This window comes from Zonotrichia leucophrys, chromosome 7 (genome assembly GCF_028769735.1).
Source record: "Zonotrichia leucophrys gambelii isolate GWCS_2022_RI chromosome 7, RI_Zleu_2.0, whole genome shotgun sequence".
Taxonomy (NCBI): domain Eukaryota; kingdom Metazoa; phylum Chordata; class Aves; order Passeriformes; family Passerellidae; genus Zonotrichia; species Zonotrichia leucophrys.
In genome coordinates, this window is record NC_088177.1 from 11,167,866 (window position 1) to 11,194,952 (window position 27,087).

The following is a 27,087-nucleotide window of genomic DNA, read 5'->3' on the forward strand; positions in this document are numbered from 1 at the left end:
GTTAATCTTGCAATTCCAGTACAGTGTGTGTTGATTTTACAGTCTCATTACAGTGTGAAGAGAGGAAATATGCATTAGCAAACTGATCCTTCATTTGAGAACCCTTTGTCTTAGGGAACACACAGCCAGGCCCAGCAAACAGGGCTCATCAGTGCCGTGTGTGATTTTTAATCATTGAGATTAGTGCAAAAAGATAATACTGAGAGTAATTATGCTGTATGTGTGCAGGGAATACACAAAGAATGATAACTAAAGATTTACATTGTTGACAGGTGACCATATTGAAGAGAGAGTAATACAAAATGTCACTTACAGAGTGAGTTTTCAAAAGTGTCCTCTCCTCACTGGTGATAATGAGTGTCCAGAACAAAACAAGCACTTTTATAAATGCTTAAATTTGGATTTCTGCTAAATAAAATGTTCCCAAGGAGAGATGTTTTGTGAATGTGGCTCTGCTTACAGGTGACTGCTGTCTTGATGCCCAAAATATTCTCACACCTTGCTTTATGTTGTGCTGCACTTGTTGCACAATCAGCAGGGCTCAATTATTTGTGTTCTTGAAGTGTAGACCAGACCTGTCTGATACCAATTTTTTTTTGGTTTTATATAGTACCTGCTCTGGAAGATTGTAAGGAACAAGAGCCTGTGATGGACAACAATATTTCTGTGGTGCCTTTTGAGAGACCTGCTGTTATAGAGAAGCTGTCAAGCAACATGGGAAAGCGTAAAAGCTCCACCCCACAAAAGTTTGTGGGTAAGCTGAAAATGAGCCTTTTATTCTTTTTAATGCATTGCTATGGGTTATGTGCTGTTTGTAATAGCCAGAAGAACAAGGGGAAAAGTGGCACTCTCACAATTTGGTTCTGATACAGCAATGGAGGTGGTTAAATCACAGCAAGAAATCATGAAAATTATTGAATTCATTTTACCAGTCCAGAGAATTCAAAAGCAAAGTCCACTATCATGAGAATGCCTGAGAAAACCTTGAGCTTTCTACTTCACGCTGTTTTGTTTGTGGGTTTTTTTAAAATTTCTCTCTAGCCCTTTTGAGATTTAGACTTGTCATCTTCCCTCTCCTTGCTCCAGAAAAACAAAAACAAGCTAAGACTGTCATATAATTATCTGTCTCCATATGTGTTAAAAAACAAACAACAAGTATCTCAAGACTTCTAATTTGTATTAAATTCCTGACACTTGGTCTGATAATACTGGAATGAGGAAGTAAGTCACATCCCTTGTGTTGGAAGAAGTTCTTGCTCTGAGTGCAGCACTCTGCACACAATAAACTTATTAATGCATGAATAAGAAACAGCACTGGGTGGCTTTTGGTTACCAGATTTAGAATCCTAGGCCAAGAATTCATATTTTACTTTGTGTCTTGACATATTAAAATTATTCAGCTTGTAACAGGTGACAATATAGAGAATTTTACTTGGTTTTAGCTGTAACTTAAAGCTTCTTTTTACTGCTACTGAAGCAATGCAAAACTTCCTAGGAGGGAAGCTGGAACAGAGAATTGTTTGGGGTAAGTGTCAGACTCTGCAGTCACGTAATAGGAGTTCTCCACACTCACTCCCTGAAGGGCAGTCACACACAACTTCAGGGTCTCTCATTCTGCCTACTCTGAGGACACTTACAGAGAGCATCACAGGACTGTAAGTAATTAGCACAGCCATTTAGAAAAATTGTTGCCCCTCAGCTAAATGGAGATTCAGATGGATTAGTTAAATCCCCCCTGAAGGTGGCTGTAAGTAAGCTGCATGGTTTGGAATAGCAGGGGGCCAGCAGTGTGCAGCAGCTCACCTGCAGGGGCTGACACACTGACCTGGCTGCTCTCAGTCAGCTGGCCATTCCCAAATATCAGTGCTGAGCCCAGGTTAGGCCAGCAATGATCCATCCCGCATGGGGAATGCTGGGAGACATCAGTATTTCCTATGTTGGTATGTGTTTAGACCAGAAAGGTGACTTTACTTGTCCACTCATGCACCATTGACCATATGTCGTTCTTGTGTTCAGAGGTAAATTTACTGATTGGAAATCTCTGCCTGAGAGATGCTATACCACATAATTATTCTTTTCAGCAGGTTATATACTTTGTTGTTAGATAAATCCTTTTTTTATCTAATATCTAGTAACATATCACTAGCCATATGTAGGATAAAAAGTACCCCCTTTCATTTTTACCATATCTTATTTTTCTGATCTTTAGTGGCATCACAGTGTTTAGATTAAATAACAGCAGACTTCACTTGGCTGCCTTTCTTTTTATTTTTCTTCCCCTCCACCATGACCTCACTTTTCTTCCCCTTTTCTCCCCAATTAAATATTATTCAGGTCTATCAGGAGGAATGTGTAATGGTTCTGTTGCTTGCAGGAAATTTTCCTGTGCATACTGCAAGCATGGCACCTGTCCAAAACAACTTAATGGTGTTTATGAGAAGGTCATGTAAGCATAAGCTAAAATCTTTGCATGCTACATCTATCAGTGCTTTACTGCTCTTTCTGATCAGCAATCTCCAAGGGACTGTGGTTATGGACCACAGTCTCTCCAATAGCTGAATTTTCAGGAGGAAAGGAAGCAGTGTACAGCAAATAGAATGAATTCATTTCTGCATGAGAGACTTGGTTATATATCTGCTCTTGAGGTACTAGTCATACCAAACCAGCTGAAATAGTGGAGGCACACTCCAGAGAAAGGAAAATTTGTGATGTGCAGGAGTGTGAGTACTTCATTTTGCTTCTTGTTCACTGAGGGAGAGGCAGACACTGGTTAAATGAAAAGCTGCCGTCTTCAGGCTGATCATGTGAAGCAGATTCATGTATTTTCAGTTGGAATTTGGAGCTTCCTCTCAGAATGTCACCGAGGTTAAGAACTGGCAGGATGCAAAAGGAGACATTTATGTGGCTTACGATAAGACCATGGTTGTTAGAGTAAGAATTAAAAATACACGGGCGTCTCAGAACAGATGAAGATCAGCCGGCTGCCAAATTACACTCAGCTTCTGGTTAATGGGGGTCAGGGAGAAACTTCCCCAGGGGGAAATGCTGGAACAGCCTCCTCCAAGGTTTCTTGTAGCTTTCTCCCAAGTGTCCAGCACTGCAGCTGCTTTAGGTACTTGATGAGATGAACTCCAGGTATCACAGGACAGCTGTGCCTGTGTGCTTTGATCTAGCTTCAAATACCTGTTTAGGGGTTTATTTGAATGTCATATGGCCAGAGGGGAGAAAGTTTTTTCTTCTGCTTCACTAATGTAGGGCAAGGATAAATAGAGTTTGAGCATAGTTTAAATGAAAATTCAGAATGATTGGGCTGATTAACTGATTTTAAGTACAGAATTGGCTAAAGAGGAATTTAATTTGGAAACCACATTGTACTGGTCTATTGGACCATTTATTGTTACTTCTGAGCTCTGCATTTTACGCCTTCTCCTTCCCATGTTATCATTTATTTTGCTTTTTTATGTCACACTCCATTTCTCAGACTCTGGCATCTTTGGAACTGGTTCATAATTAAAGGAATAAATAATTCAGGTCACTGGCAATTTACAGCTTTCTTTGCTGTCTGTGCTGGAGTAACTAAACATGGATGATGAAAGGAATCAAAATAAGGTTTGCATCATTTATGCAAGTAGCCCATAAAGGATGGGTAATATTTCTTCATCTGTAAAGCTTACAAAGGACTGACAGTGTGTTTGGGAGCTGGATCAGACCCTCACCAGATCTACTTCTTTATCCAAACACAAGAATGACACAGGAGGCCAGAGCAGGTGACAGGCACCAGTGGGCACCAGACAGTGTCCAGTTGCAGAGCTGTCCATCCTATCTTGTGGCAGCACAGGCATCACAGGCTCCCAGACCACAGCAAAGCACTGAAAGGAGGATGTTTGATGGCAAGAATCATCCACAAGTCGTGTCAGATTACCAGGACCATCATTGAGTACACATCATAGGTACACAAGTGTGGTATGGTGTCCAGCCATGTGAGCAGGTTTGCTGAAAAGAGGAGGAATATTCATGTGCTTTACTTCAGACTTACATATAATTACCTTGATAATCAGGGCTAAGTTCCCCAGCAGAAGTGATGCATCATCATCTCTGAGGACATCATGGTTCTTCTCTGTGCATCACTTTAGAATAAGTCACTCTGAGTGGAATGAATTATTATAGTCAAAAATAAAATGCTGAGTGATAGCTGTGTTGAAATGTACTAATGCAATTTGGAAGAGATTTGGGATTACAGTTCTGTTTCTTATAGTGGTTTATACAGACTGTGTTCCAAGCAATTTTGGCAAAAGGTGATAGAAGAAGCTTCTTGAGTAATTTAATTCTTGAGTAGCCAAACCACTTGTAAGTAGTGCCTTCTTGAATATATTAACTTATGCTACTGGGAAAAAAGTCTGGTTTTATGTACCAAGGAAGTGAAGTAACAAAGACAATTAAAACTAACCAAAATTATTTATCAGACTTCATAAAATCAGCTTTAAAAATTAGCTGTCAACAACCAGCTAATTGCATGTGTGAACACAGAGGAGCACGTGCATCTTGTATCATGTACATATAGCCTTTCCTTTCTAAAAAGAAGTTATTCCATGAGCTTTGACTCTCCAAAGCCATCACTGGAAAAGCAGTGCTGCTGAGCTGAGCCCTGGTGGAAGCAGTGGTCAGTCTGTTCACCTCCAAGGAGAGCTGTGATGTGTAACATCACCCTGTGACTGCCATAATGCACCAGCATGTGATTCTGGTTTTGCACATCTGTCATGCCATTGATGTTAAAAGCTTACAAGGATGTGAGTGAGGATTCACAGGGATGAACCAGCCAGCTTCAGCATCATTAGGTGTAAATTTATCCTGTGTCAGTGAAAGGTGCTTTTGTCTTTTACCTAGTGAAACAAAGCTATACACCTGGTTTCTCTATTTATTTTCTTACTTAATTAGACACTGGGAATGGAGCAGTGTGTGTGTCTTTTTTTTTCTCAGTCCAAAAAGGATGGAATTTTTTTTTTTTTTTGAGGGAGGAAAGCTGCAAAGATGAGGCTCCACTGCTCCTGTAAATAGCTTCATTCTTGGCCACATGCTGTCATTTTATGTTTGGGGTTTTTTTCTGCTGGTTAAAGCATTTACATCCTGTGGCTCTAAAGGTGCCACTATAACAAGCCCCCTTTACCTGTTGTTTGGGTTTCTCACTGCTCAGCCCTGTTGTTTGGTAGATGTGAGGCACCTCAGATTGTGGGCCACGTGTGAAATAGTCTCTTGAATTTTGGAGAGAATATGTCTAATGGCAGAACTTCAGTGGTATACTCTGGTAACCAGAACTAATGGTATACTCTGGAATAGAACTTCAGTGGCCTCAATATTTCAATCCAATTGTATTTCCTAACTTGAAGTGAGGGCACAATCAGGCTCAGTTGAAGATTTGTAATTTCTCTGGAAGATGCTGCAGCCACATGTTTCACCTGGAATAAATTTAAAAAAGAAAAGAAGAAAGCTCTTGGTGAGATTACTGGTTTTCCATCTCAGGACAGGAACTGTTTAGTAATAAATTGAAGGAGGTTAACTTTAGACACTGGAGTAATTTCACCCCAAGTCAGGAGGTTTCTGTCTCTTTTGCAGTGAAACATTGCTGTGATTGTGTTGATTTTGCTCATGGATTTGCTTTTATCTCTTAGGTGAAAAGTTCATGAGATTTGGCTATCCAGATATCCCCTTTGATATGAACCTAAGCTATGACAAGGAGGCTGAGCTGATGCAGTCTCACATGATGGACCAAGCCATCACCAATGCAATCACCTACCTTGGAGCTGAGGCACTTCACCCCCTGATGCAGCACACACCGAGCACAATCGCAGAGGTGGCCCCGGTCATCAGCTCAGCTTACGCTCAGGTCTATCATCCCAGCAGGATAGAGAGGCCCATCAGCAGGGAAACAGCTGACAGCCACGAGAACAACATGGATGGCCCCATCTCCCTCATCAGACCAAAGAGTCGAATCCAGGATAGAGAGGGCTCCCCCAGCAATAGCTGCCTGGATTCTACTGACTCAGACAGCAGCCACGACGACCGCCAGTCCTACCCAGGAAACGCTGCCTTAACCCCCAAGATCAAGCCAAACCCGGCTTACGTGAAGGAGGAGGCCAAGCCTTTGGATGTCACAAAAGCTTCTAAGGGCTCTTTAAAGGATATGTACAAGGTGATCAATGGAGAAGGGGAGCAGATTAGGGCTTTCAAGTGCGAGCACTGTCGCGTCCTCTTCCTGGACCATGTCATGTACACCATCCACATGGGCTGCCACGGCTACCGGGACCCGCTGGAGTGCAACATCTGTGGCTACCGGAGCCAGGACCGCTATGAGTTCTCGTCGCACATAGTCCGGGGGGAGCACACATTCCGCTAGGCCTTCTCATCCAAAGGGGACTCCTATGAAGTACAAGAACTGCACATGAAGAAATACTGCACTTACAATCCCACTTTTCCTCAGACATTGAGACGCCTATTTTGTTGTTGTTGCTGTTGTCGTTGTTGCCGTTGTTTAATTATTATTATTAACCTTATTTTTTGTGGACCCAACCTCATTTGCTCTGCCCAGCTTAAGAGTGGAGAGAAGGAAGGGAATGGATAAAAAGAGGGGTTTGTTGTGGCAATCAGTTCTCGGGGAGTGACCCGCCTTGCTTGCTGTGGGAATTGGAAGGCAGTCCGTGTCCGTCTCAGTCAGTTGTACACCATGTCCTCTCTTGGGATGTCACTCAACCATGCCAGGTGCTTTCAAGTCCCAACAAGATGCCACTCATTTGGAATTTCAGAGGGATAGGTAGAAACATTTCAGAGGAGAGCCTTTTTCTAATGTGAAGATACGGTGCGAGCTTTCGGTGGCTGGAGGAAAGGGGGGGAACTTTGTTCTGCAGAATGAAAAATTATTTTTAAAGCAAAACTGGTAGGGAGTTAGGAGCATGAATCAAAGTCAATATTCCTCTCAAAATTACTTTCAAGGGTGAGCTGTTTTCCTGGGTTCAGTGTGTATTGCCCCTCTAGAATGTAAATAAATTAAAAAAAAAGAAAAAGAAATGTATGTCTTAACACTGTACCACATTATAGCAGTTTAGTTTCATAAGTCTGAGGGCCTTCTGTGGTAAGTTTGAGGCTTTGTATTTTTATTTTTCCTTAACTTATGAAGCACCTTTTTTTTAGAATTGTTGATATTCTGTTACTCCATGCCTATGTGTTGTCTCACTGGCTTCTTAGAGACCCTTGGGAGCCTTATTTCTTTAGTTGCACCCTAAATTTTAAGAAAGAACATTTAGAAATAACATTTAAACTTGCTTCTAGGACAGTAAGTGGCCTAGGAGTGGGTGAGAGAGCCTGTAGTTTACTCAAGAGGTTCTGCTGCTCTTCAGAAATACTTTTGGGTTAAAATTATGGATTTAAAAATGACAAAAGTGCTAGTAGCAAAGTGTTCTTTAAATATAGGTATATATAGATACATAATTATGTAAATACTTTCTCATTCTACTATCACAGTGTTAACCTCTTGGCAGCAGCCTAAACTGAGACTTGCAGCTGGGGAAGCGTTAGGAGCCAGATCCTTGGCCAGCACTAATCCTCTTGGCTCCACTGAATTTAATGGAACTGCCCCAACTATTTCAGCTACATCAGAATCCCAACCTTGACTGTTTTTTCTCTTGTTGACTTCTTACTTCCTAATATGCTGAACCACTGACTTCCTTTTGTTTGTACATCACCAATTCTGCTGAATTTAGGGGTGAAAGTATTAGCAGGTTTTGCTGGATAGCCTTGGCTCCTGGAGAGCACAGAAGGCCAGCAAACCAACAGGTCACATATGATCTTCCCTGCTTCTTCAGAAAGGGATAAGTGGAGATGTAGGTGCTGGGTATTGATTTGGGCTTAAAGATTTCTTTTTGTTCCTAATTTAATAATTTCCCTTTAGGGAAAGCAAATGGAGAAGCACACTCCAGAGAGAGTCCTTGACACACAGAGTGGACAAGAAAACAAGTCCACTGATCTGTTTTGTTTCCTTTCTTTCTCTCTCAGTAAATAACAAAGGCAGCAAGCACCCGGCAAGTTGCATCAGTAAAAACTGGGCTTAAACCTACAGGACAGATTGCCATTGAAACCCAACTGTTTGTACCAATCACAATTGAAATGTTGTTGTTTGGCAACAAGAGCACAGCTTGAGAATGGAAAGATCTGGATGGGTTTAACCCCCTCCGCACACACGGTCCCCATGCGCCTGGGGAGACCTTTTCCAAAGGATAAAGTTACTAAAGTATAAAAGAGAGAGCAAGATCAGGCCATAATGAATTCCCATCTGCTCCCTCCAATCTGTGCACTTGATGCATATGCCAGTTTGCTGTTCGTTTTGAGGGTACTGGGTTTTTTTTCTTCTTCTCTTCCTAGACCTGGAGCATTTGAAAGTAGGAGCTGAAAGGTATTGATTGAAATCTTTTTATGGTGACATTCTTGGCAGCTAGAACCTGTGTTTAGAAAGAATACAGTAGATCATGGCCAGATTACCTGATGACTGCTTCCCAGCACTGCAATGCTATTAAGTAGGAGCTGGTAAAGTCTTGCAGTAGCCTATTAATTATAATACAATATGGAGAGAAATGTCATCTTGTGTAATGTGAGACCTATCAAGGCTGGGAATATGCAGGCTTTGGAGAGACAGATTTAAAGATCTATTCCCAACATTGTTCTTAATGTCGTTGGGTTCCTCCCCCTCCTTCTTTCTTCACCCTAATGTGGAGAGAACTGGGGCAAATGAACCAGTGCCATCCTCTGGACCATTCTCATTGTCCTGTGCCTGGTGCAGCCAAATTTTGTTTGTGCAGGAGAAAAGCAGGGAGATGCTGGAGGGCATCACTTTGATTCTGTGTGGCTGAATCTCTGCAGTGAGGGAGATGGGCTTAGGAGGCAGCCGGCCGCGCTTCGTGTCAGGATGTGCCTGGAAATTCAGAAAAGAAAACAGTGGTGGTGGTTTGCTGAGGCGGGAAAGGTCATTTAAGAACAAGGTGGAAACTAAAAGGTTCTTGGGCCTGAGGCTTGCTGGGCTTTCCTGGGCCTCCAGAAAAACACATGGCCAAGCTAGAGAGAGAGGTTGCCGGCAAATCCTTTCAGTCTCTGGGGGAAACACTCCGTTCTCCCCTCTGTGGTCAGCAAAAGAACATTGGGCTGTGGTTTCTTGGAATCGCTAGCACTAGGGAAAAAGTGTTTAAAATTTCTGCCTGTGTTTGGGAAAGCACCAGAGTACGGGAAAGGTAGAGAATCTCTTGTGTATGCGCAGATCAGTTGGCTGCAATTACATCTGCAGTTCATCTGCACTTGGGGTCACCGATGACTCACTGCTACCTCCAGTAAGGTGTATTCTGTGGTGTTTAAAGGATCACATGGGGAGACCCACTCATTTTGGACCTGGCTTCAGTTAAGTCCAGCTGCTTGATCTATTAGTAGCAGGTGAGGTCTGTAGGTCCTGATGTCACAGGCACGGGGAACTGGAGAAGTACTGGGGAATTGTCTTAGTGAAACCACATTTTTTGGAGAGGAAGAAACTTGAGGGGTGACATTGATTTTTTCTTATCAATGTCCTTTTCTAAACATTCACAGGAGACTTTTATCCTAGAGTCAGGAAAAGAAGAAAGATTAAATTCGTGTTCAAATTTTGAACAAAATTTTGAATTAACATGTACTTTAGAATTCAATTCCTACTGAAAATTATTAGAGAGCTTTATGTAATGCAGTTTGTTCCTTCACAAAAGTGAGCAAAATGGGGCAGCAGAGATTTCTTTGGGTGTTTTTTCTTGCTTGCTCTCTGCAAGAATTGGATTTCTAAGAAAAGCTCTTGAGTTTCATCAAGTTCATTAGTCATTCATAGTGTACTAGGAATTTCAGTAGCTAATCCCTGGCCTCTAAATCCGTTTGTTCTGAGTATTTGGTGCTGGAAATCAAATCTGGCTGATTTTTATTGGACTCTTTTGAAATTCTTGGAATTGGGTTTCCGGTTAGAAACATACATTTGCAAATTTAGAGTTGGCTTCCTGTGAGCATTCCCCATTTTCATTTAAAAAAAAAAGAAAGAAAAAAAAAATCTGGGCACTTCTTTGCCAGTAAACCCTTTTGCTTCTTTTATATTAAAAATGGCAATACTCTGACTCAGTTTAGAGGATTACAAGCCTATTAATTTAAAGAGAAGTGTGGCTGCTTATTCTGCTTTTGGTGTGATCCATATCCTTGGAGCAAAGGGCATTATCTATATATCTGCAGTTATGACTGATTAATTTTACAGCCACCTCTCTTTGTAATCAGTTAGGAGTGCACATCAAAATATATTGCATTTTTCAGTAAAGCCTGCTCTTTACTCAGTAACTTAGGGGATTAAAATAATTTTATTCTCCTTAAAAAGTGCTTTCATCTATGATGTGATGTGAAAGGTGTCTACACATTAACCTGTAGTGGTCTGTAGCAGAGAGGAAGATTTAAAATGGGTTAATGGGCCTGATTTTTAGTGGTACTGGTTTCTACAATGTTAGTACCCAGCTCACAAAGTAGCCATGAGGACCTAAAGTATATTTACTGCAAGGTGAAGAAATTCTCAATTGTCAGAGTTTGCAAATTTCTTTCTGTTTACAAGGGCTTCCCTAAATTTGTGCTGTCGGGCAGGAGGTCAATAATGAAACCCAGCCCTTCAAAACTGGGCTTTCATGGGGCATTATTACTGTTGCCCAGGCCCTGGGCTAGCTTGTTCTGGTTTGAAAGAAACCAGACAACAGACACTCCTTCCTCCAGAGAGAAACTTTGGAGATAACTGCAGCAAAGGTGCTTATTTCAGCCAAGGGCAGCAGCTACAGTAATGCAGTTCCTTCACTGGATAAATTCCTTTCCTTAACTCTTGCTGTGCTTTTTAATGTCATGAGGGAGGCTGCCAGATTCACCTAAAATCAGTGTGGGATTTTAGGAAAAGGGTGATGAAATTGGCTTTTCTGCGAGTAATTCACATCTTAGCTTGGCTTAATAGCATTTAAAAACAAAAGTGGATGGCCTGTGGTGTGGGGCAGCTGGAGAGCTTGAGAAAGTACATTTATATATATATATATATGGTATTGTGTAGTTAGAGGAATGCTTTATTGTATATGTGCCTTTTCCAAATGCATTTTGGGAGATCCTGATGTCGTTTGTGATATCCCACCAGACCCTTTCAGAATGCACAACAAAAACCAACCCAAAGGAAAGATCCCTTCTCCTGCTCTGCACCCTCCTTGGCAGCTTGGCCCAGAGAGAGGACCCTGGTCAGGGCTTTGCTGTGAGATTTCCTGCAGTCAGACAGCTTTTAGGAGTGGGAAGGGCTGAAAATGACCCCAGCAAAGTACATTCCAGCTATCCAGCCAGAGCTGGACTGCAGCTGGTCCCAGGGAGCACAGCATTCCCAGCACAATGCCAGGGCTTGCTGTGGGAGCCCCCAGCTGCACTGTGCCCTACAGAGAGCCAGGGAAGCTTCTCCTGTTTCCTCCCTCTTTAAGTAAAGCACCCTTTAGTGGACTTTGTTCTGCTTTAGAGTTCCCACTTAGGTCTGCTTCTTGCTTCAGCCTGGAGAAACAAATGTGGCGAGTCCTTTGGAAGTGGTTTGCAAGTTTGCCTGTCAGGCTGCTGCCAGCGCAGGAATTGGCACAGAGACCAGAGAAGCTCATCAGCAGGAGGCATTCAGAGCCTTCACAAGCTGGAGCACTGCTGTGATGAGCACAGTGCTGCTTCTGGCACTTTCCCAGGGGTTGGTGACCTGCTTTCAGGTGCACTTGTTCCCCCTGCAGAGCTGAGTGTGCCAGGAGGGCCACGGTGGGCAAGGTGGCTGGGCCAGCAGGCTTTGGGCAGAGCCTGAGCCCAGCAGCAGCCCAGAGCCACCCCCTTGGCAATGCTCTCCCAAAGAGGGGTGCTGGGGGGAGCAGTTAGAGCTAGAATTTGTTTCCTAGTGAATAATAGATTCCCTTTTATCCCACTGATGCGTTCTGAGATATAAGCAAAGGACGACATCACTGCTTTCCAATTTGGTTTCTAATTTAACCTCCTTGTGTCCTTCTCCTACCCAGCTCTGAAATCTGCAGAGGACAGTCAGGAGGAGGGCTGGGCTCAGGCTTTGCTATGCTGCATGCTTAACAGGCCAAGGAAACAGCAAAACTAGTCTCTCTTTAATTCACCTGCCTTCCCAGTTGATTGTGTAGATTCCCGGTTCCTGTTCACTTCCAGCCTTTGGAAAGGTGGTTATCAGCGTGCACACTTGGGTCCTCATCTTTGAAGATAACTTCCCATGCTATCTCCTTCTGTGTAAACTTCTCCTTTTCATCTTGAGGCCTAATTAATCAGTGGACAGAAACGACCATTTCAACAGAAACCTGCATAGTTGTAGTAAAACTAATATTTTTTTTACCGTTGGCAAAAAAAACCACAAAAAAACTGTGATATTTTGACTAGCAGTACTAGGTGAAGTATTTCAACAGAGTGAATGACAATGAAGTTAATCAGATCATGTCTTGAGAGGGGCTGGTTTCTCCTGTTGGGGGAAAGGGAGCAGCCTGGCCCAAAGCTGGGGCCAGCACTTCCTTTCCATAGCAGGTGTTGGTTTAGGCAACAGCACTGCAGCCCAGGAAAACATTTGAGCACCATCAGCCTCGTGCCATCCCTTTGGCTGGATGTGGGCATCACAGGAGCTCTGCAGCTGCCTGTGTTTATCCTGATCCCATTATCTGTGGGGTTGGTGCAGCACAGCAGCTCTGGGCAGGCTGGGTGGTGCTGCTGGAGGCATTCCCTTATTCCTTGTAGCAGCCTTAATCCCTGGCCCTTGGTGGTACCTGGGTACCCCCAGCCTCTGTGTGCGTCACCAGGCTGGATAAAGGATGGGAGCCTCCCATCCCTCCTCTCCTTACAGGCACAACAGGGCCAGTTTGCAGTGAATTGGGCCATTTAGTTTTACCTCAAGTGACATCGAGTGAGAAAAGCTTCTTGCAGGGGTGGAGGTCACTGAGTCCCTACTATGCACTTACTGGGATTTCACTTTGCTTACTGGAAATGGATGTCGGTTCCTGAACACACTGTAACAAGGGAAGGACTTTTTGTTGGTTGTTTTTGTAGTCATTCAGATTCTGAAACTGTGATCAATTATTTGACAAATTGTCAAGTGTCCTCAGAGCTTGAACACGTTCACTTCCTCACCATGTAGCAGTCTCCTCTGGCTTTCTGTGCTTTTCTCTTTCTCCCTTTTCCTTCTTGGAGCTTTAAGTCTGGGCCTGCTCTTATCTCCTGTAGCTTTGGGCTGTCTAGGGGTTTGGGGGGGGTGGTTTTTGGGGTTGTTTTGTTCATTGGCTGTACAGTCTGTTTACATATTTTTGTACTCAAGTGTAGTTTTTTATTAAAAACAGAAAAAAAGAAAAAAAAGTCGATTTGAGAAAAAAAATAAGGTACGTACTCTTTGTAACACTTTAAAGATCTAGGGTACCTTTGAGATGACTCTACAGTGATGTAATTATAATACTGTATATTTGCCTTCCTTTTTAGTTGGTTTTATTTTCTGTTTTGTTTTGTTTTTTTTTTTCCTAAAATATATATCTTTTTATGAGAAACTGGAAACTTTTAATGCAAATGTTTAGAAAGATTTAAAATTGTAAAGTTAAAAAAAAAAAAGTCATATAATTTTTTTTTTCCTGTTGGAAGAAAATGCTTTAAAAAAAGTTTTACTACTGTTATATTCCAGGGTGGGGGTTACCAACCCCAAATTTGCTTCTTATGCTTCATTCTTGGATCCTGCTTTCTAAACATGATCATTGCAGACATGGATGATTTGCTTGTATTAATTCTAAAAACAAAAATCGCCAACATTTGGGTTATTTTTCTGTTCAAGTGCAATACTTACCCTGACATCTTATTAATGTACAGTGGTTTCTGTGTTCCTTCCTCAGTCCACACAAATCAGTGAAACAAAATGCTCTGCCCTAAATGCATTTAAACATATGGTTCAAGTAAACTGATTGCGACTGACAAAAGATGAGAAACTGTAAATTAAGGCTAAAGCCCATCATTTACCTCCTGCTTGTCGTTGGCATTGAAACACATCCACATCCAGAATTAAGGACATACCTGTTCTTGACTCTTCCTCCCTCTTCTTTTCTAATTGCAGCTTTTTTAAGAAAAGCACTTAATATTGATGTTTATTAAAAATGACAAAAAAATAAAAAGATCTTTTGGTCTGATCCAAAACCCACTCAGTGGAGACTCCTGTTGACTTTGAGGGTGGATTTTGGATTAGGTCTAATCTCTCAGTTTGGGCAAAACTGCCCTTTACTCTAGGGAAGAGATTTGCCTGCGTAAGAATTACAGGACTTGTGTCTTTTATCTACCTGAGAGACCAGAAAAGCTTCTTTAGAGTTGTCCTTGTCTTATATAAGTTTAGATGGGACTTGTTTTACATATCATACGTATTTATATATAGTGTATTTTTAATGCCTTCCCTCCCACCCCCCAGTAGACTGAAGCCGCTGTTGTGTAAATATGTATTTAGGTACGTAATAAAAAAAAAGGAATAAAATCCCATGGAGACTTCTTGGAAAGGCAGTTACTGCGCATGCACAGTAGCCACTTTTGTCTTTTAAATTTGTATTTAAGAGATTTCTTTTTAATAATAACAAAGGCGAGGAGACTGTATGTATCCCCTTCTGATTGATTGCCAAAATCGTTGCCCAGCCCCTGGTGTCTGAGCTGAAGAAGAGCAAGGTTCGGTGCCCTCTGGTCTCACTCCTTGGGCCAAATTGTGGGAGTGTCGGCTCCTGCTGCTCCCGGGGCCGCGCTGAGCAGCGGGACCCGGGCACGGCCGGGGAGAGGAGCTCCGGGCTAAGGATGCGGCCACTTGTCACGGCATCTTCCCCGGCATCTCCCCCAGCATCTCCCGAGCTGCGCTCTGCCCCCCGCCCTGCTCTTTTCCCCACCACAGCCGGGCGGCTAATCCGGGAAATGACCCCTTTTCTTCTCCCAGGTGTAAGAATTTTTAGTTCTGTGATAGATCTGCTGAGCTTAAATTGAGGAATCTTTCAAATAAAAAAAAATTTAAAAAAATTTACATCAGAGTTTACTCCAAAAGCCAGTGAAGACACTGGGAGTTGTCCCACTTTATGTGTTCATTGGAAGGTGCTCTTATAAAAGGAGTTCAGAAACAATCCCTTTGACAGTGGTGCATGTGAGCAACCCTAATGTAAACCTGTATCCCCCTGCTAAAAGAGTTTTGCCGCTATAGACTGAACTATGGGACTTGTTGTTATTTTTATTTTCTTCTTAGCATACATGCATACATATGGTTGCACATCTGTATGTGTGTGCTCTGTACCTGTGTGAGTGTTGTACAGCCATGTGAGAGTGGGAGTCCGTGTGTGTGTGCGTGTATAAATAAAAGAAGCTGCAGAAACTTTGTAATACTTTGTGAAAAGGATTATATTATAAAGGTTTGTACTGTCTTGAGTGCACAGCTACTGGAATAAATGTAGGGAATCTCAGGAACAAGCATATAATTTGTCCAAGAATTATTTCTTCTCAGAAGTGTAAGTGCAGTTTTTAATTCTGTATATTATTTAATATTTTACCAATAAAAATAAACTTCTGACATGAAAGGGTTTTCCATTCAAGCTTTCTGGACACGTTGATTTATGCACACACGTTTCTTTCTTGCAGCAAGAAGCACACGTGGTGGTTTGGCAGGAACTGCATTTCTACCTGCTCACAAATCCTGTTAATTAGCTAGAGAGACTGTGTTATGGGTTGGGGTTCTGAGCATGGCTTCTGAGAGGGGGGAGCTGGGCACAGATCTGCTTTTAATATTCATTGGAGCAAAAGAAATGCCCTCCATCAGCTTTAGCATCCCTGAGAGAAGTGTCCATGAGGATCCTGCTGTGTCAAATGGTGGCATCAGCCACCTGCCAATGGCTCTGCTGTGGTTTTGAAATGAATTAGTGCCCTTAGGTTTTTCTGGAAACACTTGGACTGCACAAACATTGCCTTTAAACCCTTCCCTCAGCATGGGTTTTTGGCTGAGTTCCCTCACCCCTTCCAGAGGTGATGTAGGGATTTTTTTGGCATTTCTCATTGCCCAACCTGTCCTTCCTTCTTTTCCTAACCCAGCTATCGACCTGGTAGCATTCACAGTACAAACTCTGCCGACTAAAAGGAAGATCTCATGGAGCTTCATAAATTGTTTGTTGTTTGTTTTACAAATCTCTTGTAAATTCTTGGTTAAAGATTAACCAGCCTCTCCCCATAATAAAAGTGTTCATCATTCACATGAGAATGGAAATTCCTTAAGATATTACCTGAATAAAAGTTAATCTTCCTTTAAGTCATGTTTGATGTACGTTGTCTCCAAGGAATGCTTCTGTTCAGTGAGCAGAATTTCCTGATTCCTGTTACACAGGATTGCTGGATTACTGATTTTGCTTAAAAAAACCCTCAGAATTCAGCTGATGGGGCAGTCTGAATCTTTAGAGCATGGAGCAGAAATCCCAATTTTTTGTGCCATTGCAGGACAGAAATGACTGGCTTGATGGACCCAGGGTCCTATCCCAAAACTTACTTGAGATATTGATGCTCTTTTCATTGACTTCAGCTAAGAGATGATCAGGGGAGAGCTCATAGGCAGAAATTAAATGACTTTCTAATCCTTAGGACTGCTGAGTCATTGTCCGGGGTGAGACTGTGTGTGGCCTGACATTATTAAGGAAGAGGCTCTTAGAAACCTCCTGGCCTTGATTCAGGGCCAGCGTGGTGGTGTGCCAGTCTCTGGGCAGGAGTCACACCACGGGTGCCATTGCCTTTCCCTTTAGGTCACCCTGTCAGCAGCTGCCAGCAAAGAGCAGGCTGATGGCACCAGTTAAACTCTTATCTAGGCAACAGGGAATCATGTCTGATCCCTCCTCTGCGTGGCTTTTGCTGGGAAACTCTTACTGCATCAAAGACAGCCTTTTCTTCTTTAAAGCAACAGATGCTTAAAAATCACTCCAGTGACCAGTGTTGGCTATGCTGCCATCACCCAGTTCCCTTTGGTCTGTGGGAGGCCAGGGGTTCAAAAATACGGAATTATTTTCTTTGTTGCATCATCAAATGATGCACCTGCAGTGCTCTTTGAACTGCAGCATCACCCCTCACATTGATCAGTCTTGTAGCCAGGTAAGCTTTTTCTGTTTTCTGTGTTTCTGATCTGCCAGTCCAGCCCTGCATTCTGCCAGTGGCCTCCTCCAGCTTTACCAAAACCAATATCATTTTCCCACTTAAGTAAAGTTGAGCCTTGGTTTCTGGCTTTGGCTTCTATAGCGCTAATATTTCTATTTTTATGCCGTACTTTCAAGAACTTACTGGGGTTTCTTCTGAGGGTGAGTTTGTTTTTAAAAGGTGGTGAATCAAAGCAGGTTTTCCTCCATCTCTCTGCTCAAATGTCAAATCCCAGCCCTGCCATGAGCCATTTCCCACCAGGACACTGTGGAATATATAACAGAGCCCTTGTTAATGGGACACAACGGCAGGGCCTCAAAATCCCATTATGAAACTCGCAATAATCGAGGGACTAAAAATAAATTTTGCTTGGATTGCAGTTTGAACATGCTTGGGTTGTTTTTTTCTTTCTTTTTAGTCGATCCTAATGTAGTTAGTCCTCAATAAGCCCAGCTTTACCCTTGTGCCCTTCAGTGCTTATTTTTGTCTCTTCTTGGTGCATCATATAAACATTGTCATAACTTCCAGCATGCAATTATAAATGTTTGTTTTGGGTTTTTTTCACAGCAGACTACCTCAGGAGCCACAATGACTTCTGGATTCAATGAAATATGAGTCGAAAGGATTACTGGGTAAATGCAGAGTCGCCTAAAATTTTAGCCTAAGAACGAAAGCTCTTTTCAAAGGAATATACTTGTGAAATAGCCTTTGTGTTTCCTGTTAATTCCTGGTACAAAGATTAGGGCTGGATTCCCAGAGTATGGTATTTTCCAGGGATTTCTGTCAGTGGAGAAACTGAGCCCTTGTAATGAGACTACAGAAGTGCTCAATATTATCTCATTATTTTTCATTAATCCGCGCACACCAGCCCGCCTCCACACGCTGTAATTCCATGTTACCACCCATGTTCACATTAAAATAGGAACAGATTATTCAAGACTCCCACACAAATCGTGAACCTCTATCCCTTCTGATCTGTCACTGGCCATCCCTGAGACAGAGGAACCTCTTCCCTAGGCAAGGAGTCATTTTTAAAGGCTGGCAGCCCAGCCCTTCAGAGCTAAATGCCTATTTTTATTCCTGGCAAATGCTCCTGTGGTATCCAACATCCAAGCCTGGATGAAACTACCCTGTCAGAACTGATTTTTAACAGAAAATTGCTTTTCAATGAACCCATTCTCTATGGAAAGTGTATGCTTTTCATAGATTTGGGGGATTTGGGGATTTTTTCCCTCAATAAGAAAGCCTGAAACTCTAAACCCCTCAGAAGGTTTCTGTGCTGTTTTTTTTTTGTTTGTTTGTTTTGTTTTTTGTTTTGTTTTTTTTTTTGTTTCAAGAGGAAATACTTCCCTGCCCTCAACTCCTGTTTTCATATCAGTTCAAATAATGTCAAGACACTCTTTGCTGCTCTTTCCCATTATTTTTGTTACTTTTCCTGTTTCAGGCTGCCTGCGTGTAGTTGATAGGGTGTGGTGAGGAATGTAAATTATTATTTTCATGTAGGTGTGGTAGCTATTCAGTTGTAAATCCTGTTTTCAATCCTTCTGACTATTTTATTTGTGATCTGTAATATTGATTTGTCTTCTGAGCAGAGAACACTGCAATCTATCAGGAGCAGGGACGTTTTATTCCTTGCTAAAATAATTCAAAGCACTCCCAGAAATCTGCAAGATGGGGAAAAAAAGAGATCTTCCTTGAAGCCTTTTTTTCCCCCTCTTTGAAATGAGTTGAGGAATTTGTTTCTGTGGTTGATTTGTTTTTATCAGTTAGTTGCAAAATCTGACCAGCCTTGCCTTTCAAACCCATCTCCCATGATAACCTGCCACTGGCTGCCTCTTGATAACTGACTGTAAAAAAATACAAGTGAAAGGTTTGTGTCTGAGCACGGCTCAGGGTGTGGAGGAGCAGGGCTGAGCTACCCCAGGCAGCTCTGCAGTTGCTGTTGGAGTGGAGGGAAGATGCCAAGCTGTTCCCAGCTCCACACAGGCCGTGCCTGGAACACAGCTGTATTTTCCCACAAGCTGTGAGCGCCTTTTGGCAGCCTCAGATGCTCCAGCTCTCCAAAGCCTTTCCAGCTGCTCCTGCCTTGGGAAGGAGGAGCTGCTGGCTCAGGCACCAGGGGTACCTCACCCATGGACCTGGCACTGCTGCAGATCTGCGTGGCCTGAGCAGCCTGGTGGGGGCTGAACTGATCTGCCCCGTGTCTCTGAGAGATGCCAGTGACACCTCAGGATTTAGCTCTTATATTTTTCAGATTCTGTGCTGCTCTAGTGTGTAATTCTGAGCTTCGTATGAGGGGATGGTGACCTCACTTCACAGAGCAGGGAGACAAAGCAATTCCTTCTCTAGCTGGGGGCCAAGGACAAATGATCCAAATCTCAGGCCCAAGAGCACAAACAACATGAATTGAAGAGAGAAAAACAAGAAGAATGGGACTTCATAACCTAAAGCTATAATTAGACAATTAACTCCAATACACAAATGGACTAAAACTTACAAAAGTGAGAGACCCTTTGACCAGTCTTCCAGTTTGTGACCATTTTGGTTCATCTTGGGTGCAGCCCTGGCTGGGCTCTTGTGCTGCCCAAGGTGGATCCATTGAGGCCTTTTAATAAATCCCTGCTTTATTCTTTAACTCTGTCTGGCCTCTGCTCTAGGTCAGCCTTGACAAGGCATCACAGTGCTGCTCTCAGCCCCCAGGGCTGCTGTGTGAGCTCCTCTGGCTGTGCCTCCTCTGTGCCCAGCCCCTCCTGAGTACCTGTCCTGGTAACAGCTGTTATAGCCAAAACCATTGTCACAGCTTCTGCCTGTGTTGGTGCGACTTGGCTTCTAGCTGTCAGTTCAGTCTATCTCATTTTAGGATAAATCTGGAACTTAGAAGTAAAATCACTGCTGATTTTTTTATTATTATTTATATTTTTATGGCTAGCTTTAGGCCTGTAGCATCCTTGTGCCTGAGGCTGACTAGCAAGAGTTGATAGTGTCTGTGAAAACCGAAGTTTAGATGTCACATGCTGCACACTCAAAGCTGATGGCCATTCTGGCCAGTGTACTATGAAAAGCCTGGATTACAATTGTCCTTGGATACCTCTGCGTATTGTTCTCTGTCAAAAAGATCTTTTGAAGGCTGACCTGAGAACAACCCATGTCCTTGCAGCTTGAAAGGCTTCTCCTGTCCCTGAAGTGGCAGAAGTGTGCAGTGTTTGGGCACAGGTTGCATTTCCCAAGCAGTGAGTGCATGGTTGGGATGTCTGCAGCACATACCGAGTGCTATGCTGCTGCTGTGTGGCCATCAGGAGGCATTTAAAGTGCTTTTTCTTGGGAGCTCTTTTCAAAAATTTATTTCTTTGGTCAAGTGTTCTCTTTGTTTGCCTTCAAACAAAGCTTTCCTCCCCATTTCTTCCAGTAAGAAAACAGAAGTTGTCACTGGACATTAGAACACAGTAAGGTTTAAGTCAAGGCAGGTTAATACTGATTATTTGCATGATGTTTGTTTCTAGAAGCCCTTCTGAGCTTAGTGATGTTCTAACACTGAGCAAAAATAATCCTGGCTCACACTAGTGTATTTAACATGTAATTATATAAAGAAACCAAGCTTCTTCTCTGTTTCAGAAGTCCAAAGACCTTTCTGTAATGCTCCTTTCCTTTTTTTTTGTCTGAGCCTGGTTATCAGATTTGGAGACAGTGTCCCAGTGACTGTCCCTCTGGCATTTGGCTGCTCCTTGAGACTATTCCCTGTGCAGTTCCATGTGGCTGAACACAGAGATGGATCTCCTTGTGTCCCCAGAGCAGCTCACCAGGATTTGTGGGGCAGTGAGCTGAGATGTGCTCTGAGTAGCTGAACTCTGAGCCCTGGCTCCATCTCTGCTCTCAGGACACAGCTCCCAGCCCATAACCAGCATCACTGGGCCTGGGGTGCTGCATGTGAGGCTGGGATGTGCTCAAACACGTGCTGCCAAATGAGTCCAGCTGCCCAGCAGATCCGGATGGCTTTGGATAACTGACATCCTGATCTTTATCAGCTCTGCCTCCTCTGTGAACGTTACTGGCTCCGTTTCTCTGGGGTTTTTTGTTAGATCTTTTGATAAGATATTAAATTATCTGGGCCTAAACCAGATCTGCATTGCTCAAAACACTGCAGCTGGATGGTGTCCTAGTTGTAGGTCCTAGGTGAAACTCACTGATAGAAGGATGGGCTTTGATCCTTTTAATATGTGAGCACGGATTTTTTGTTTTCTCCAAAAGCAAAAGAGAGGTGGAAAACAGTAACAGTGTCAAACAGATACCAGTTTTACCCTGGTCATATCTGCTGGAAAGGAAATCTCTAAGCTGAAGCTGGTGTGATGCACCCTGTACAAGACACTTGAGCTGCTCTTAGGGGACAATTTTATGTAGGAGGACATGTAAAGGACTTTCAGCATTTGATACAGACACAGTTCTAGAAGAAACCCTGAGCTCATAAGGAAGAGAAGGTTTTGAAGATAACATCCCTAGCCAGTTGGTTCAGCCTCACATGAAATTGCTGATATTTTAGTGATCTCTGGCTCACCTGTTCTGCCAAATTGAGATGGCTGTAAGGCTGCTCACACACTTCATTTCATTGCATAAATTAGTGCATTGCCAAGACTTCTTTGAGACCCAGGCTGTCAACAGAGAAGCCTTTGCTGTTATTTCAGGCTGATCTGTGCATGCCTAGGCAAGGCTGAATAAACCACAGATGACCTCTGATGTAATTTTACCTTTAGTCATTTGCCCCATTCCACTGCCAAGCTTGCACACACGATCTCCTAACCTGGAGATTCTTTTTAGGGCAAAATAATGATGGAATGAACCAAAAATGGGGATTTTCACAGCACGGTAATTCTCACACCGCTGCCCTGACAGGGTACCCTGTAATTCATCATTCCCAGAGCCTTTGCACCTCTTGGCTTATCCCTGGGCAGAGGGTTCAGTGCAGGCACTGCCCTATGTGTGGTGGGAGGTATTTGGGCAGGAGTGTTCCACAACAGCTATTTTGGGTTATTTCCCCACATCGAGAAGCTCTAATGCTTATCTCAATGGAACGAAAGTCAAGCCTGTTCTTCTAGATAAAATGCTTTCCCCTCCAACTGCCTGATGCCTTATCTCTGGTCTTGCAGCATCACCCATAACCCCTCTCCTGACCCATTTAGCTTTCTGCTTTCAGCAGAGCTGGGCTGGGGGCAGGGAGACTTGATTAATGAATAATATTCACTTTCTTCTAGCGCAAAAAGTCTTCAAGTGGTCCATGCTCATGTAATTAGGAGAGAAATCTCTATTCTTAATCAGCTGATAAATTATCTATGGGCAGACCTTTAAGAATGTATTTCAGGTAGCTTTGGTTCACATAAGTTATTGGGTTTTAAGCATTTTTCAGAATCTCCTGACAAAAAAAAGAATTTTAATTATATCATTTGACACTTGTCACCTTGTTTTTCTTTGCCTGTTTAAGAAACAAACCAAGTGTGTGTTATCTCTTTTCCATATCCGAAATAATTTCTACAAAATCAATATTTTTGCAGGCATCGTAATAAGCTAATGCTTGCCTCTTGAGCTTCAAAATTTAGATAGGGACTGAATATAGGCAGTCAAAGCAGTGAATGTGTTGCCTCTTACATTCCAATTTCAGCAGCAGGTACAGCCAAGGCAAGCTCGTTTGTTAATTTATTTGGAATTAAGCTGATACTTTTAAGCCATTTCCTAGTGAATGATTATCTATCAAAATGTTTTTATCAGCTGGAACTGACTGATGTTCATTCAGATAGTTTCTTGGAGAACCAGCACGTGTGTAGTTAAACAGAATTCAGTCTAGTTTCCTGTTTGAATATTACTTCTTTCTTAGTGCCTCCATTCTTTACAGTGTGGCAGGGACTGCTCAGAAAATGCTCTTCTCCCTGAATCTGTGTGCAAAGAAGTCCATTGGTGTGAACAACGCATTGGTGTGAACAGTCCTGATGGTCTGGTGAAACATGGAAGGATAAAAATTCCGGCTGTTTTGAGGAAGATTGCTAAACGTGGGGACTGTGGACCTTCCAGGATGGAGTTCTGGAGAGGACACCATAGACACTGCAATTGCAAACATGATCAGGAAGTGGGACTGACATAAGGGCCTTCCTCCTCCTCCTCACACCAGTTTAGGGCACTGGTGAGTGCCTTAGAGAGGCTGAGCCCTGCCAAGGTACAGGTGGCCAAACTCTTGCTTGGCTTTATCATTTCAGTTCTGAAGAGCAAGAAAGAGGTGTGATCCCCTTCCCACATCCAAGAGTTGTCACTGGCTTCTGCTACAGGGAAATGGCAAGAGCAGCAAACAAATCAATTAATGGAAGTCTTGACAGGGCACACAGCCTCTCCTGCTCCTGCCTTTGCCTTCATTGCTGCCACTGTGTGAGGTGCCACTGTCACACCTGCTGCTTCCCAAGGGCAGTTTCACCAGCTCACCTCTGGTTTTTGAGTTTTTTCCATGCCTCCATTCACAGGTGGGGAGGAAGAGTGAAGCCTGCCACGCTTGGCCAGCGTGGAGCTATGATTTCACTGTGCTGGCATATTGCGTTGCAGCCATGTGTCACAGATCTCTTGCTTGTCATCTCCCATGTTCTCGCTGTTCCCTGTCACTTTCAAATTAATTCATTGTTAATCACTTACCCCACCCAGACGATACCCATATTCTCCTACTTGCAAGGCACCACCTGATGCTTCATTTGGGGAGAACTGAGGGAGGGACAAACAAAGGCTGACAATTGCACTGTGAACCAGTAGAATTAATTTGTCCCATATGCAATATTTAATTTGAACAGTATAAATAATGAAGCTCTTTGGTCAGGACACTGCTTCTCCAAATAGCACAGTGCAGTTTTTCTATACAAGGGAACAGAGAGACAAAAGGAGTGGGATCTTCCTTTCCAAGTTTGTATGGGATACTGCACTCCCAGCTCTTGGTGGATGACTGAGGGAAATTGGCATTAATAGTGGTTATATTCAAGGGTAACTATTTTTTCAGTGCCATTGCCTGAGTCACTTCTGGTGGAATCAGAGAATCATGGCATGATTTGGGTTGGAAGGGACCTTAAAACCCATCCAGTTCCACCGCCCACCATGGGCAGGGACACCTTCCACCACACCAGGCTGCTCCAAGCCCTGTCCAACCTGGCACTGGACACTTCCAGGGATCCAGGGGCAGCCACAGCTTCTCTGGGCACCTGCTCCACTGCCTCACGCCCTGAGTAAAGAATTCCTTTCTACCATCTAATCTAAATCTCTCCTCTTTCAGTTTGAAACCATTCCCCCTTGTCCTACCACTATCTGTCTGTGTAAAAAGCCACTCTCCCTCTTGTTTACAGCTGTGCTCTGAGTCAGGCAGGAGTTTCCTGAGTCACAGAATGCTCTAGATTGGCAGAAACCTTGACAGATCACCTGGGACAACTTCATCCTCAAGCAGAGCCACCTAGGGCAGGTTGCCCAGGGGTTTTGAATGCCTCCAAACATGGAGTCACTGCCACCTCCCTGAGCAGCCCATGCTGGTGTGTGAGGACCCCCAGAGTTGCAAACACGTTTTGTCTGGTGCAAAGCTCCCGTTGGGAAACAGGATGTCCGTGTGGAGCAGGGTGGATAAGATCAGGGCAGAGTTCCCCCCTGTCTTGGCCGGCCTCTGGGCTCTGAGGAGCCACCTCAGGTGCCAGCCCCCAGCAAGGAAGCCTCAAACCACAGCTGGGAACATTTTGAAACAGATTTTTGTCACCCCAGAGGAAACATTGTGGGGGGAGAATTGGCCCTTGTAGCTATGAGCCAGTGATGACAAGATAAAGGCACCCAGCTCATCCTCTGGACCGGTCCAAGGAATTTCAGTCCCTTCCTTTCAGGATGTGGTGGAACAGGGACATTTATCTTTCACAGCTCTCCTTGCTCTTTTGTTTCCTAATGTAATGTATATACACACCTATTTTTAAATGTATGCATATGTAGATGGTCTGGCAAAGTGGGATGTGCTAAAATCCCACTTTGTGATTTTTGGTGCACACTTTGAGAAAACACAGCAGGAAAGTCTACAGAAGGATTCCTACTGCCTTGTGCTTCATCTCAGGTACTATTTGGAGCCCAGAGCTTTGCTGGGCTTGGTTGATGTTTGACCTCAAGGCAAATCCCTTTGTGCCAGAGCATCTTCCTCAGTTCACAGGAGGCCTTCTGCCTGCAGAGGAGTTGCAGAAGAGCACAAGAGTCACGAGGTGCCCAGAGAACACAAAGTGTGGTGCCGGAGGGGCTCTTCAGGTGGCAGCTTGGTGATGTGGTGAGTGATCAGGTAATTGACAGCTGGTCTTTGCCATCCTCCTTGAAAGGAGAGACTCAGTGCTGAATCGCTCTGGAGAACAGAAGCCAGAGAATCCCTCACAGGTGGAATGAGATCATATAAAAAGCTGCAGAATTCCAAATAAAATTGATTCACTTTGCTCCCAAACGAGCACCTGAATCGGTATGAATCAATACAAATGGCATCAAGAAATGTATCTTGTTTTCTTCCAGTTTAACATCTGTTTTCAGAGGGTTCTCAGAAAGCATTTTGATACACCAGTGCATGAAATACTGCTGTCAGATAAATTCAGATTATCCTGGACCACTACAGGGTATTATATCACAGAATGAAAACAGGCAGCAGAGATATAAAAGCAAAGAAACTGTTAGTGCTGATTTCTTGAGAAATGTCAAAAAGGCTGATTTGAGAAGTGGTGGTGGTTGAATCCCAGCACACACTAACATTAGTTTTGCTGCTGTTTTGCCCTGAACTTCTGCAGCACTAGCAGAGAGAGCTCGGTCTCCAGCAACACCAAATAATACTGTTGAATTTTGTGAATTTTACCAATAAATAAGAAGTATGACTTGGTTTTTTTTTCAGAACTTAGTCATCTCTGGCATATTTGGCACTACTTCTGTTTTGAAAAAGGCAGTATCGTTACCCAAATTGTAATGACTCCTGAATTCTTTGAAACCTAATTGCAGAGTATGTTAATCTGGCTTTTAAGCTGTTTTCTAACATGTATTGGTGTTGGTGCATTTTTCCTACCCAATATGTGATGTGTGCCACCCAAAAAACATGAAGTTAACATGAAAACCAACCAAAAGCTGGAGTATTGAAAAGGTCAAATACATTATTAAGCATTAAAATTCTAAGAAGTCCCTGTTGTGCAGGAGATCGTAACAAGAAGAGGAAACAGCACAACACGAGCGATCTCTTGTGATAAAGATCTGGTGGGCCGAGAAGAGCAGAGGAAGTGGAGCATGTGTGATGATTCCTGTTACAGGACGTGGCCCTCCTCTTCCTCCTCCTCCCCATCAGGTGGTGTGCTCAGGGCTTTGGCTGAAATATTCTGGAGTTTGATTCAACCCTAGAAATAACATTACATTTTTGTTTATTTCGTTAGGCGAATGGGAACCTTTGTTTTAATAATTCTAGAAAGGCATCTAAGGCTGAAGTTGTCCCACCCCAGTAAAGCACCTTCTTCTCCTCTGCCTCTCAGGTCTGAGCTGGAGGGAGATGGTGGCACATGTGCAGGGTCATTGTCTCTGTATTATGGTCCTGAGACCTGGCATGGGTCTCACTGTCCCATTTTGACACCAAGCAGGTTCCCCATTGCTAGTGACAAGTAGGACTACAAAAAAGACTCCTATTAAAAAAAAACCTGTAAAGGTTTGGAAGCTTCTGTTGCCATTTTAAAGCTTCTGTAAAGCTTGAGCAAGTGAGATGCACCATCTAAGGGATGAGCCAAAGTTGGTTAAATTTCCTCAAATATAAAGAAGTAAATTATTGTTCCTGTCACTCAGTATAATCTGCTGTGTGCT

The 27,087-nt window shown here is 43.2% G+C and overlaps 1 protein-coding gene across 17 annotated transcripts in view; it reads left to right on the plus strand.

The window, feature by feature from the left end:
- IKZF2 (IKAROS family zinc finger 2) overlaps positions 1-13,334 on the plus strand; it is a 114,914-nt gene extending 101,580 nt beyond the window's left edge. For all 17 annotated transcript variants that reach the window (XM_064718062.1, XM_064718057.1, XM_064718069.1 and 14 more), the window contains 2 exons: positions 611-754; positions 5,667-13,334. In XM_064718062.1, coding sequence (XP_064574132.1) covers positions 611-754; positions 5,667-6,391 — 869 coding nt within the window. In that variant the 3' untranslated portion in view covers positions 6,392-13,334. The remainder of the gene's footprint in view (positions 1-610; positions 755-5,666) is intronic.
- The last annotated feature ends 13,753 nt before the right edge of the window (positions 13,335-27,087 follow it).